Source organism: Lynx canadensis, chromosome B3, assembly GCF_007474595.2.
Source record: "Lynx canadensis isolate LIC74 chromosome B3, mLynCan4.pri.v2, whole genome shotgun sequence".
Taxonomy (NCBI): domain Eukaryota; kingdom Metazoa; phylum Chordata; class Mammalia; order Carnivora; family Felidae; genus Lynx; species Lynx canadensis.
In genome coordinates this window covers 131,703,268-131,718,399 of record NC_044308.2, presented here as the reverse complement: position 1 = coordinate 131,718,399, position 15,132 = coordinate 131,703,268, and the positions used below count along the sequence as shown (strand labels likewise).

Here is a 15,132-nt window from a genome sequence, read left to right as displayed (position 1 = left end):
TTATTTCTTGTCATTAGACACTAGCCATTCTGACAAGGGTGAGGTGATTATGTTATTGTGGTTTTGATTTGCATTTCCCTGATGATGAGTGATGCTGACCACCTTTCCATGTGTCTGTTGGCCATCTGCAAGTCTTCTCTGGGAAAATGTCTATTTAGGTCTTCTGTCCAGCTTTAAATTGGATTTCTTTTGGTGTTGAGTTATATGAATTCTTTATATTTTTAAAATATTAACCCCTTATTGGATATATCTTTTATAAATATTTCCTCCCATTCAGTAGGTTGCCTTTTTGTTTTGTTGATGGCTTCACTGTGCAAAAGCTTTTTTGATGTAGTCCCAATTGTTTATTTTTTGTTTTTATTTTTGCTTCCCTTGCCTGAGGAGACAGATCCAGAAAAATATTGCTAAGGCTGATGTCCAAGGCCAAATTTACTTCCTGTGTTTTCTTTTCAGAGTTTTATGGTTTCAGGTTTTATATTTGGCCTTTAATACATTTTGAGCTAATTTTTGTATACAGTAGAAAAAGTGGTCCAGTTCTCAATAAGTTCATCCAGTCTTCACTCAAGTCTGGTGAACATCCTTATGAGCATTAGTTTGAACTCTTTATCAGGTAGATTGCTTTCTTCCATTTTGTTTAGTTCTTTTTCTGAGGTTTTGTCTTAACTCTTTCATTTTGGGACATATTCATCCTTTGTCTCCTCATTTTGTCTGACCTGAGTTTATTTGTGTGTATTAGGTAGTTGAGCTACGTTTCCTGATTTTTCCTGATCTACATAGTGACCTTATGTAGAAGGTGTCCTTCAGGGCCCAGTAGTGCAGTCCCTCCCAGTCACCAGAACCAGACCCAGAAGTGTCCCCTGTGTGAGCCATGTGCACCCTGTTATTGTGATTGGGCCACAGTTGATCTGGGAATGCTGTTTGGGTGGGGCTGCCTCCCCTTTTCTGATGCAAGAGTCATTTTGGAGGGGTGGTTGTCTGGCCTAGGCTCCCCACCAGGTGTGGCAGGGTGGTTGTCACTTTGGGGAGACATCAGCCCTGGCTGAGGCTGCTCACCAGGAATGGTGGAGTAGGAGTCACTTCATCGGGGCACCTACAGGAGCAGGTAAGTTGGGTGAGGTGAGTCCACAGGGGAACCCTGCTGCAGGGCAAGGGGTGCTAGCAAGATAGATACAGAGTATCAGGCTGAAGGAGAGCAAGAAGATGGTACTCGCTAGCACTTCTATTCCCAGAGAAAGCTTCTACAGATTCCTGCCCCTCCAGCACGCACCCTAAAATTAGTCAGTAAATCTCTTTCAGATATAAATAAACCCCGGTGCTTTTCAAACTGCTACTTCTGTGCTGGGTCTCTGACCAAGTGATGAAGTGTGCTGGTCCCTTGCAGAGCAAAGTCTTAATTCCCTGTAGCCATCTGACTCTCCTGGAGTAAAGTCTTGCTGATTTTCAAAGCTGATGGAATTAAGCCCCACTTACTTTCAAAGCCAGATGTTATAGGAACTCATCTTTCTACCACACATACCAAGGGCCTGGGGTACTTGATGTGGGGCTTGATCCCCTTGGTCCTCAGGGTGGATCTCTGTACCTGGAATATCCCTCCTGCTTGTAGTTTGTTGTGCTGGGGGTGTGGTACCCGACTATGTCTCTGCTCCCCCTACCATTCCCGTTTTGACTGCTACTTTATGTCTTTAGCCATAGTCAATCTGTCCTGTTAATCTTCAGGTTATCTTCAGAGTGAATTGTATTACATGTAGCTGTTGCCTCCATGTATACATGTGAGGAGGTAAGCTTAGGATCCTTCTACCATCTTCCTAGTCCATTATTGATGAGAATTTAGGTTCTTCCAGTTTTGTGCTATTAAATACAGTGCTTGCAATGAATGTCCTTTTACTATGCTATTTTGTACATGTGTAAACATGCATATCTCTGTGGAACTTCTTAGTGTTCAAATGATGTATGCATTTTAAATTTTGATAGATAATGTCTTGTATAGAGGCAATAACCATTTATATACCTGTGTATACAATAAACAGAAGAGATAATGTATTAAAATACAGTGAGTGTGCAAGTTAGCCAAATCCAGAATGTGGGGAGCTCTGAAAGGCAAATACTTAGTTTCTTCAATAACTTAAGAATAAAAAGGGGGGAGGGAGGAAGGAAGCTACAGAAAAAGATTTAAAGGACATATCAACAACTGTAGTATATGGACCTTCCTTGGAGCCTAACTCTAAGGACCCAAAGGAATGCTGTGTGAAAACGTATGTATATAACCGTATATATGCCATATAACGTATGGCAGTGCCTGTTTTCCCATACCCATGGCAGCACTAATTATCCCAAAAGGTATGAAATGATCTTTTGTTATGCTGTGAAAACACTCATTTCTCTCATATTGAGAGGTGTTGAGTATGTTTACTTATGTTTAGAGGACATTTGTATTTCCTTTTCTCTGACCTGTCTGTTCAAGTTCTTTGCCTATTTTCTATTAGCTCATTGGTTTTTCTCTAATTACTTTAAAATATCTCACATCTGTCTAAATTTGAAAGAAATTAGCAGATGGTCTATGATAGTGGTTCTCAAAGTGTGGTTCTTGGACTAGCAGCATCAATATTCCTTATAAGAAATGCAAATTCTCATGTCTTAACCAGGACCTGATATCAGAAATTTGTGGTTTAACTTGGGGTGCCTGGTTGTCGATATGTCCTTTAAATCTTTTTCTGTAGCTTCCATCCTCCCTCCCCCTTTTTATTCTTAAGTTATTTGTTGAAGAAACTAAGTATTCACCTTCCAGAGCTCCCCACATTCTGGATTTGGCCAACTTGCACACTCACTGTATTTTAATACATTCTCTCTTCCCTTTATTGTATAAACTGATAAGTAGGTCTAGAGATTTGACGAGATGCAGTTACAAATTTTAACCAAGAATATTTCCTAGATGGTAACGTGTATCCCTGTTTGGTGGTATCTAATGTGTATTCTCTTTTTTAAATCATTTTAGCAGCCATTGATGGTTATTATCTACTTCACTGTTTCTGAACCTTTTTTGAATTGTTTTCCTAATGAGAATTTTTAGATATTTTTTCCCCAGATTATACCCCCTTCATGTGAAATTTTAACACCACAAAAAGTACATCTCTGTTTTTGTATGTTGGCCCATTAGAGAGCCACAAACCATTATACTATTTAAAATTTTCATCCCTAAGGACTAATTTTTAGCCCCCTTGGGAACCTTCTTACACTCTTGGTGGGAATGCAAACTGGTGCAGCCACTGTAGAAGACAGTATGGCATTTCCTTAAAAAGTTAAAAATAGAACTACCCTATGACCCAGCAATTGTACTACTAGGTATTTATCCAAAGGATACAAAAATACTGATTTGAAGGGACGCATGCGCTCCAATGTCTGTAGCAGCACTATCGACAATAGGCAAATTATGGAAAGAGCCAAAATGTTCATCTGATAAATGGATAGAGAAGATATGGTATATACACAAACGTGCGTGCGTGCACACCAATATTATTCAGCCATCAAAAGGAATGAAATCTTGCCATTTGCAATGATGTGGGTGGAGCTAGAGTGCATTATGTGAAGCAAAACAAGTCAGAGAAAGACAAATACCATATGATTTCACTCGTGGAATTTAAGAAAAAAAACAGATGAACATAGAGGAAGGAGGAAAAAAGGGAAAAAAGAGAGGGAGGCAAACCATATATGTTTCATATATGGTATTTTAACTTCATCACTCATAGTCATTAGTTAGGTATCCTATCTCTATAAAAAGAATTTCTCCTCATCAACTATTTGGTTATCTTGGGTATAATTTGTACAAGAAAACAGGAAAGTGCTTAATTCTTTCTCATTTACTAGTTTAAAACATTGTTGGTTCCCTGGAATCCTTTGTGTAATCTATTCACATTTCTTATCATTTTTTGTAGGATTGTAGATTATTTCCTCCTTTATAGTTAGCAGTTTTTTATATGTTATAGATATTAACTGTTTCTGATGTAAGTTGAAAATAATTTTCACCAATTTGTTACTTGCTTTTTACTTTGCTTAGGTTTTTTGCCACACAAATGGGTTTTTTTTGTTATTTTATGAACTGAACAATATTTTCTTTTATGATTTCTGAGTTTTCTACCATCGAGAAATCTGCAAAGTTAAAAAAGTTTTCAGTATATGCTTCTGTGTTTTAATGGCTTTATTTTGTATGTTTAACTGCTAACCTGTGTAAAATTTACTTCAGTATAAGAAATAAAGTGGAATATGCAACCTAATCTTTCTAGATAACAGTGTTAATCCATCCTGTTTTTTGCTGTCATTGCGCTACTCAGTTCTCTGTGGATGGGAAATGCCATAGCTCTGTGTCCACCTGGAAATTTAGTGTGGGATTACACTTACCCATGTGCTTTGTTAGGAACTATCTTATAATTCATTTTAGGAGAACTGCTATTACCAGTTGCATAGCTGTTGGAAAAAAGGCAGCTTGTCCTTTAGAAGTAATTGCTCAGTCTTCGGTTTCTGTTTTGTTGGGGAAGTTATTGGGAAGGATCTCTTGCATTGAAAACAACTAAAAATGTTGGTTAAAATGTAAAATCTTCAAGGAATAGTCAAGATATTAAAGAACTATTATCCAAATTGTGAAAGAAAATGGGAATTTAGGAGCACAAGCAGGCCAATGCCACTTTGCCTTGAGGGCATTTGTCTTCCTTTGACTGAACTTGACCTTTGTAGCTTTCTCCTAGGGCATGGGGGCAGATGTCAAGACCCAGGGCCCGTTCAAAAAGAATGAAATCTTGCCATTTGCAATGAAGTGGATGGAGCTAGAATGTTTTATGCTAAGTGAAATAAGTTAGAGAAAGACAGATCCCATATGATTTCACTCATATACGGAATTTAAGAAACAAAACATTATGAACATAGGGGAAGGGAAGGCAAAATAAGATAAAAACAGGAGGCAAATCATAAGAGGTTCGTAAATACAGAGAATAAACTGAGGGTTGCTGGAGAGGTGGTGGGTAGGGGGATGGGCTAAATGGGTGATGGGCATTAAGGAGGACACTTGTTGGCATGAACACTGGGTGTTATATATAAGGGATGAATCACTAGGTTCTACTCCTGAAACCAGTACTACACTGTATGTTAACTAACTTGAGTTTAAATAAATACATTTAAAAAAAAAAGAAAAAAAACCTCAAGGCACACCCATGGAATGTAGGCCAGCATACTCTGCTAAAACACCTCTGAAAAAATATCCCCTGTAATTTGTGTGGGAATAGAGATCTTGTTTCAAGTTTTGATAGCACAGGAAGAGTAGTATAAAGCTGTTTGATGATGTTATTCAAACAACATTAGTTATTGTCAAGATAACTTTACCATGGTATAAGTTTTACATAAAATTGCTTCTTTTACATTGTAACTTTAGATTGAATTCATTAAGAAACAGCATCAAATCTTCAGTGAAAGCTAATTTCCAAAGCTGTTAAGTTTTTATAATAGTAATTGAGGGCATTTCTGGTTCTGAAAAATTTCATTCTAGACTGTGAGATCAAAATAGCATAGTAATACTTTACCACTGTTAATTAAGCCATTAACTGCTGTGTGGTACAGCAAGTCAGGATTTTGAGCTTCTGTTCCTGACAAAACTTCAGAACTATTGGTTCAAAACATGATTCAGTTTTTTTTGTTGTTTTGTTTGCAAAATACTTGCTAAAGAATAATATAGTGAGGGGTGCCTGGGTGGCTCAGGTTGCTCAGTTGAACATCTGACTTTTGGTTTGGTGATTCTCATGACATGGGATCAAGCCATGCCTCCAGCTCCGCACTCAAAGCACAGAGCCTGCTTGGGATATCCTCTCTCTCTCTCTCTCTCTCTCTCTCTCAAAATAAATAAACTTAAAAAAAAAAAAACAGTGAATAATTGTAGGCTTTTTGAACAAAACCTTACATTTTAATAGGCTTTGTAAGTTTGCCACGGCTGTTTTTTTCTATCCATGTTTTTCAGCCCCATCTAATGCCACTTTACATTGTATTGGTTTAGTGCTTTTTCACTTACGTCTTTGAAAACATTCTAGCTTGTAGTTGTTCCACACCGACTAGTGACAGAAACTAATTTTTCATTGCTTCAAACTTGGCATTAACTCTTCAAATAAATAACCGAGTAGCATTGTTAACATCTGTTGACTCACCAGAATTCAGGGAAACCACTGAACATTGTTTGTCTTGTTTTTAGTTAACTGTTGGTGGTTTTTTCAACACCTTCAACTCTTTGAGAAACTCTTCTGACCTAAAAGCTAATAACCTTAAATTTATTTTCTCTGGACACATTTCTTTAGCCACTGCAATTTAAAATAATATAATTAATCCATTACCAAGAAACAGCTTTCCTTGTTTGGCTAACAAGCCACTTAGAAACTTAACTTTTGTTGACATCACATTTTAATTTTTAAATTTGAATTTTTCTAATCATTGCTTTCCTGTGAGTCAAAGATACCGTGATGAGTACTTAGTCCAGTAATGTTAATCTGTATTTGTGTTTTTTTAGAGCAGCTATAGTGTTATTGCATAATACAGTGCTGTACCATCTAAATCAGTAACGATATAATTCATGCTCCACTGTGCCTTAAAAATGCAACCTGTGAAGTTCACTTTTCTCTTTTTCTTCTTGTTTTGACACAATGGGTATATGTGATTAATACACCTAGCACTGAAATTCTGTCAGCTTGTAACTCTGTCACTGCAATTTGTAGTGCATGGAAGGGGCAGTACAAAGTGATATGAACATCACATACCATCTGCCGTTCCTTTGGCAACAACTCCACTCTGCCTCTGCAGTATGAAAGCAACCATGTAAACAAAAAGTGTGGCTGTGTTTCCATGAAACTTGATTTACAGACACTGAAATTTGAATTTCCTAGAATTCTCTCATATCTCAAAACGTTGTCATTTAAAATTTTTGTCCCAACCATTTAAAAATGTAAAAACCATTCTTACCTTTCCAGACTGTACAAAAACAGACAGTGGTCCTGGTTTGGCCCACAGGCTGTGGTTTGCTGACCCTTGTGGTAGAGCATAAAGTCTTTGGTAAATATAATTGTTATTGAAATACTGAAAGTTTTCCTTTGGAATCAGGAAGAAGACAGTGATGTCGACTTTCACCATTATATTTGTCACCATTATATTCAGCTGTAGACTAGAAATCTTTGTCAGCACAGTAAGGCTATATCTGTGTAATATATTTATATAAAGATATTTGGTTTGGAATGGAAGAAACAACTGTCATTTGCTGATGTTATGATTATATATGTATAAAATCAAGAAAATGCAGAGAAATTATTGGAATTAAAAAGATAGTTTAACAAATTTCCTAGCTATAAAAGCAATATACAAAATCATTTTTCCTATAAAACATCAACAAATAGAATGTTTAAAAAAAAAAAAAAACTGCTCAGGGGAAGAGAAGGCACACACCAGTCTGGCTGTGGCCCCAGCGGTGGGCTGGGGCAGACATCAGGTCTGACTGCGGCCCTGCCCACCAACGTAAGTTATTCAAGACAGCACAGGGGAAGTGACCCGCAGTCCCGCACCGCTCCAGGGACTATCCAAAATGACGAAACAGAAGAATTCCCCTCAGAAAAACGTCAAGGAAATAACAACAGCTAATGAACTGATCAAAAATGTGTGAATTTAGAATAATAGTCATAAAATTAATCGCTGGGCTTGAAAACAGTATAAAGGACAGCAGAGAATCTCTTGCTACAGAGATCAAGGGACTAAGGAACAGCCAGGAGGAGCTAAAAAATGCGATCAATGAACTGCAAAATAAAATGGAGACAACTATGGATCGGATTGAAGAGGAAGAGGAGAGAATAGGTGAACTAGAAGATAAAATTATGGACAAAGAAGAAGCTGAGAAAAAGATAAAAAAATCCAGGAGTACAGGGGAAAATTAGAGAACTAAGTGATGCACTAAAGAGAAATAATCTATGCATAATTGGTATTCCAGAGGAGGAAGAGAGAGGGAAAGGTGCTGAAGGTGTACTTGAAGAAATAATAGCTGAGAACTTCCCTGATCTGGGGAAGGAAAAAGGCATTGAAATCCAAGAGGCACAGAGAACTCCCTTCAGACGTAACTTGAATCGATCTTCTGCACGACATATCATAGTGAAACTGGCAAAATACAAGGATAAAGAGAAAATTCTGAAAGCAGCTAGAGATAAATGTGCTCTAACATAAAGGGAGACCTATAAGACTCGTGACTGATTTCTCTACTGAAACTTGGCAAGCCAGAAAGGAATGTCAGGAGATCTTCAATGTGATGAACAGAAAAAATATGCAGCTGAGAATCCTTTATCCAGCAAGTCTGTCATTTAGAATAGAAGGAGAGATAAAGGTCTTCCCAAACAAACAAAAACTGAAGGAATTCGTCACCACTAAACCAGCCCTACAAGAGATCCTAAGGGGGATCCTGTGAGACAAAGGACCAGAGACATCGCTACCAGCATGAAACCTACGGACATCACAATGACTCTAAACCCATATCTTTCTGTAATAACACTGAATGTAAATGGACTAAATGAGCCAACCAAAAGACATAGGGTATCAGAATGGATAAAAAAACAAGACCCATCTATTTGCTGTCTACAAGACACTCATTTTAGACCTGAGGACACCTTCAGATTGAGAGTGAGGGGATGGAGAACTATTTGTCATGCCACTGGAAGTCAAAAGAAAGCTGGAGTAGCCATACTTAGACAAACTAGACTTTAAATCAAAGGCTGTAACAAGAGATGAAAAGGGCATTATATAATAATCACAGGGTCTATCCATCAGGAAGAGCTAACAATTATAAATGTCTATGCGCCGAATACAGGAGCCCCCAAATATATAAAACAATTACTCACAAACATAAGCAACCTTATTGATAAGAATGTGGTAATTGCAGGGGACTTTAACACTCCACTTACAGAAATGGATAGATCATCTAGACACACGGTCAATAAAGAAACAAGGGCCCTGAATGATACATTGGATCAGATGGACTTGACAGATATAGTTAGAACTCTGCATCCCAAAGCAACAGAATATACTTTCTTCTCGAGTGCACATGGAACATTCTCCAAGATAGATCACATACTGGATCACAAAACAGCCCTTCATAAGTATACAAGAATTGACATCATACCATGCATACTTTCAGACCACAATGGGATGAAGCTTGAAATCAACCACAGGAAAAAGTCTGGAAAACCTCCAAAAGCATGGAGGTTAAAGAACACCCTACTAAAGAATGAATGGGTCAACCAGGCAATTAGAGAAGAAATTAAAAAATATATGGAAACAAATGAAAATGAAAATACAGCAATCCAAACGCTTTGGGATGCAGCGAAGGCAGTCCTGAGAGGAAAATACATTGCAATCCAGGCCTATCTCAAGAAACAAGAAAATCCCAAATACAAAATCTAACAGCACACCTAAAGGAAATAGAAGCAGAACAGCAAAGGCAGCCTAAACCCAGCAGAAGAAGAGAAATAATAAAGATCAGAGCAGAAATAAACAATATAGAATCTAAAAAAAACTGTAGAGCAGATCAACGAAACCAAGAGTTGGTTTTTTGAAAAAATAAACAAAATTGATAAATCTCTAGCCAGGCTTCTCAAAAAGAAAAGGGAGATGACCCAAATAGATAAAATCATGAATGAAAATGGAATGATTACAACCAATCCCTCAGAGATACAAGCAATTATCAGGGAATACTATGAAAAATTATATGCCAACAAACTGGACAACCTGGAAGAAATGGACAAATTCCTAAACACCCACACGCTTCCAAAACTCAATCAGGAGGAAACAGAAAGCTTGAACAGACCCATAACCAGCAAAGAAATTGAATCAGTCATCAAAAATCTCCCAACAAATAAGAGTCCAGGACCAGATGGCTTCCCTGGGGAGTTCTACCAGACGTTTAAAGCAGAGAGAATACCTATCCTTCTCAAGCTATTCCAAAAAATAGAAAGGGAAGGAAAACTTCCAGACTCATTCTATGAAGCCAGTATTACTTTGATTCCTAAACCAGACAGAGACCCAGTGAAAAAAGAGAACTACAGGCCAATATCCCTGATGAATATGGATGCAAAAATTCTCAATAAGATACTAGCAAACCGAATTCAACAGAATATAAAAAGAAATATTCACCATGATCAAGTGGGATTCATTCCTGGGATGCAGGGCTGGTTCAACATTTGCAAATCAATCAATGTGATACATCACATTAATAAAAGAAAAGATAAGAACCATATGATCCTGTCAATCGATGCAGAAAAGGCCTTTGATAAAATTCAGCAACGTTTCTTAATAAAAACCCTCGAGAAAATCGGGACAGAAGGAACATACCTAAAGATCATAAAAGCCATTTATGAAAAGCCCACAGCTAACATCATCCTCAATGGGGAAAAACTGAGAGCTTTTTCCCTAAGATCAGGAACACGACAGGGATGTCCACTCTCACCACTGTTGTTTAACATAGTGTTGGAAGTTCTAGCATCAGCAATCAGACAACAAAAGGAAATCAAAGGCATCAAAATTGGCAAAGATGAAGTCAAGCTTTCACTTTTTTGCAGATGACATGATATTATACATGGAAAATCTGATAGACTCCACCAGAAGTCTGCTAGAACTGATACATGAATTTAGCAAAGTTGCAGGGTACAAAATCAATGTACAGAAATCAGTTGCATTCTTATACACTAATAATGAAGCAACAGAAAGACAAATAAAGAAACTGATCCCATTCACAATTGCACCAAGAAGCATAAAATACCTAGGAATAAATCTAACCAAAGATGTACAAGATCTGTATGCTGAAAACTATAGAAAGCTTATGAAGGAAATTGAAGAAGATATAAAGAAATGGAAAAACATTCCGTGCTCATGGATTGGAAGAATAAATATTGTCAAAATGTCAATACTACCCAAAGCTATCTACACATTCAATGCAATCCCAATCAAAACTGCAGCAGCATTCTTCTCGAAACTAGAACAAGCAATCCTAAAATTCATATGGAACCACAAAAGGCCCTGAATAGCCAAAGTTATTTTGAAGAAGAAGACCAAAGCAGGAGGCATCACAATCCCAGACTTTAGCCTCTACTACAAAGCTGTAATCATCAAGACAGCATGGTACTGGCACAAAAACAGACACATAGACCAATGGAATAGAATAGAAACCCCAGAACTAGACCCACAAACGTATGGCCAACTCATCTTTGACAAAGCAGGAAAGAACATCCAATGGAAAAAAGACAGTCTCTTTAACAAATGGTGCTGGGAGAACTGGACAGCAACATGCAGAAGATTGAAACTAGACCACTTTCTCACACCATTCACAAAAATAAACTCAAAATGGATAAAGGACCTGAATGTGAGACAGGAAACCATCAAAACCCTAGAGGAGAAAGCAGGAAAAGACCTCTCTGACCTCAGCCGTAGCAATCTCTTACGCGACACATCCCCAAAGGCAAGGGAATTAAAAGCAAAAGTGAATTACTGGGACCTTATGAAGATAAAAAGCTTCTGCACAGCAAAGGAAACAACCAACAAAACTAAAAGGCAACCAACGGAATGGGAAAAGATATTTGCAAATGACATATCGGACAAAGGGCTAGTATCCAAAATCTATAAAGAGCTCACCAAACTCCACACCCGAAAAACAAATAATCCAGTGAAGAAATGGGCAGAAAACATGAATAGACACTTCTCTAAAGAAGACATCCGGATGGCCAACAGGCACATGAAAAGATGCTCAACGTTGCTCCTCATCAGGGAAATACAAATCAAAACCACACTCAGATATCACCTCACGCCAGTCAGAGTGGCCAAAATGAACAAATCAGGAGACTATAGGTGCTGGCGAGGATGTGGAGAAACGGGAACCCTCTTGCACTGTTGGTGGGAATGCAAATTGGTGCAGCCACTCTGGAAAACAGTGTGGAGGTTCCTCAAAAAATTAAAAATAGACCTACCCTATGACCCAGCAATAGCACTGCTAGGAATTTACCCAACGGATACAGGAGTACTGATGCATAGGGGCACTTGTACCCCAATGTTTATAGCAGCACTCTCAACAATAGCCAAATGATGGAAAGAGCCTAAATGTCCATCAACTGATGAATGGATAAAGAAATTGTGGTGTATATACACAATGGAGTACTACGTGGCAATGAGAAAGCATGAAATATGGCCCTTTGTAGCAACATGGATGGAACTGGAGATTGTGATGCTAAGTGAAATAAGCCATACAGAGAAAGACAGATACCATATGGTTTCACTCTTATGTGGATCCTGAGAAACTTAACAGAAACCCATGGGGGCGGGGAAGGAAAAAAAAAAAGAGGAGGTTAGAGTGGAAGAGAGCCAAAGCATAAGAGACTCTTAAAAACTGAGAACAAACTGAAGGTTGATGGGGGGTGGGGGGGGAGGGTGGGTGATGGGTATTGAGGAGGGCACCTTTTGGGATGAGCACTGGGTGTTGTATGGAAACCAATTTGACAATAAACTTCATATATTGAAAAAAAAAAAAACACTGCTCTAAAAACACTTAAAAAATCTAGTTTTGCTGATCTTTTCCTAACCTCTTGGGGTAGATTTCTGTTCATTAAATTGTAGCATTTGTTTTTACAATATCTGTATTTAAAGTTCCTCCTAAGTACTATTTCAGCTGAATCCCACAAGTTTTGATATGAAACATTTTATTATAACTTGAAAATATTAACTAATTTTCATTTGTATTTTTTCTTTGAATCCCACAAGTTTTGATATGAAACATTTTATTATAACTTGAAAATATTAACTAATTTTCATTTGTATTTTTTCTTTGTCCTTTAGGTTATTTAGAAGTATAATTCTTAATTTTTCAAACAATGGCCTTTTCTACTTACCCATTATAGATTTCTAACATTAGAGTCTGGAACAGACTCTGAATTTGCATAGTCTTAAATGTTACTCTTAAGTTTAAAGACTATAGGGACGCCTGGGTGGCTCAGTTGGTTAAGTGGCCGACTTCGGCTGGATCATGATCTCGCGGTTTGTGAGTTCGAGCCCCGTGTCGGGCTCTGTGCAGACAGTTTGGAGCCTGGAGCCTGCTTCGGATTCTGTGTCTCCCTCTCTCTCTGCTGCTCCCCTGCTCATGCTCTATTTCTCTCTGTCTCTCAAAAATAAATGTTTAAAAAAAATTTTAAGACTATATATATAGTATATACCGTATACCGCTATACCACACGCACGCACACACCCCTTATATATACCATATGTATGTATGTGTATATGTATATATACATGTGTGGGTGTGTGTATCCCCTTTGATCAGAGTAGAAATCATCTACCTAAAATGAATGATTGGAAAAACTTGATGTCATTACAGTTGGAATTCTTATCTTTTAAAATATGAACAGTATTCCTATTTTCATAAATAAGATCTCCTTCTGACAAAGCAAAGTGTTAAAATTCTAGATTCATATTACTTTCTTAAAATGAGATGATTATTTTAATCAAAATCTTTTCATAGAGTTTTTTTAAGCACACAGTGGTTAATTACTCTTTTAATTAAATGTTACAGGATATGGAGTCTAATAGATCATGCACTAATAGCAAGGTGTAATATGGAAGAACCAATTCGTTGTGCAGCTGTAAATGTAGATGGAATCCATCTTGCCCTTGGAATGAAGGATGGCTCATTCACTGTACTTAGAGTAAGGTATGATATTGGAGTAGAAATAAAAACAGTAATTTTTTTTAAGTGAGACTATATAATACTCATTGTTTTTACCCATTTCCTTTCCTCCCTCCCTTCTTATTAATATATATACACATACACACATATATATCAGATATTACTTTTATTGAATATTAAGTATATTAATAAAAATGGCTTTGTCAGAAAGTGGTTAACTCAAAAACCTTGGTTTTAGGGGTTAAGAATGTTTAGTGAATTAATGGCTAAAATTTTGAGCTACAAATTTGGGTTTTGACTTCCATTCCTTGGTAGTATTGATTTTCAGTAGTGATCCTCTGCCATTACTGGTGGGTGGGGGGTAGCCTTGGGGCAGTTAAAAATGGGTGAAATGTTTTTTGTTATTTGTAGCTTTATTCTTTGAAAAAAAATGCCTACTTTTTTTTTGTTTGCATCATTAGAAAAGTTGAAAGAATTTGTTAAAGCAGTTAACATCCTGTGTTGAATTGTAGTTATGGTGCATTCAACTGAATTCTATATAGCTATTAAAAACTTTGCTGTAGATCCATGTGTGTTCATAAGCATATATACTTACAGAATCCTTCTCCTTAGCCTAGTGAGTGGTAGGACCACCTTTTTAGTTTCCCAGTCCAGAAATCATTAATTCATTTCTCTCTTTTGCCTCCCTTGTGTAGTTAATCACAGAGTTCTGGAGAATCTACTTCCTGAGTAGTCTTCAAATTAATCTGCTTCCTCCCATTCTCACCATTGTACTCTTGTATGGGCTTCTGCAATCTCCTAACTGGATTGGTGCGATAGTGTCTCAGCAGGTCTCCTTACCTCCTGTTTTGCTTCTTTCAAGACTTTTTCTTATTCACTCTTCAGTTCACTATTTTGAAACACATTTGTTTGCAGTCCTCCTCTTCCTAAAATACGATAAAAGCTTAGCACTGTCCTTAAGTGGAAGTTCATAATCCTTAACATAGCCAGTAGTGCCCATCTCCAGCCTGTTTCTTTCTACCTCAGTCTCTTTCTTTCAACTGTATAAAACATCTTTTGCTTCTTCAGGTACCTCGTGTTCTCTTGTACTTCTGTTTCTTTTTTCTTTTTCTTTCTTTTTTTTTTTTTTTTTTTTTGTACTTCTCCGTTTCTCTAGACACTGACTCTTTTCTGGGACAGATTTTTACAATGAGATATGGTAAGATTTTTCTCTTGTACTGTCTTTTAAATTGTGATAAAATATGTGTAATATAAAATTTACCATCTTAACCATATTTCAAAATTCAATGGCATTAAGTACATTTACATTGTTTTGCAACCAAGAATTTGAGATGCTTGGAAAATGTCTAAGAGTTCCTCTTGTTTAGCTTGTATGCATTAAAAATAGTGATTATTTTTGTTAATTGTACATTTAT

At 37.2% G+C, this 15,132-nt stretch overlaps 1 protein-coding gene across 4 annotated transcripts in view; it reads left to right on the top strand.

The window, feature by feature from the left end:
* Window positions 1-15,132, top strand: part of EML5 (EMAP like 5) — a 179,326-nt gene that overhangs the window by 47,952 nt on the left and 116,242 nt on the right. For all 4 annotated transcript variants that reach the window (XM_030319747.1, XM_032593437.1, XM_036064284.1 and 1 more), the window contains one exon: window positions 13,604-13,741. In XM_030319747.1, the coding sequence (XP_030175607.1) occupies window positions 13,604-13,741 (138 nt within the window). The remainder of the gene's footprint in view (window positions 1-13,603; window positions 13,742-15,132) is intronic.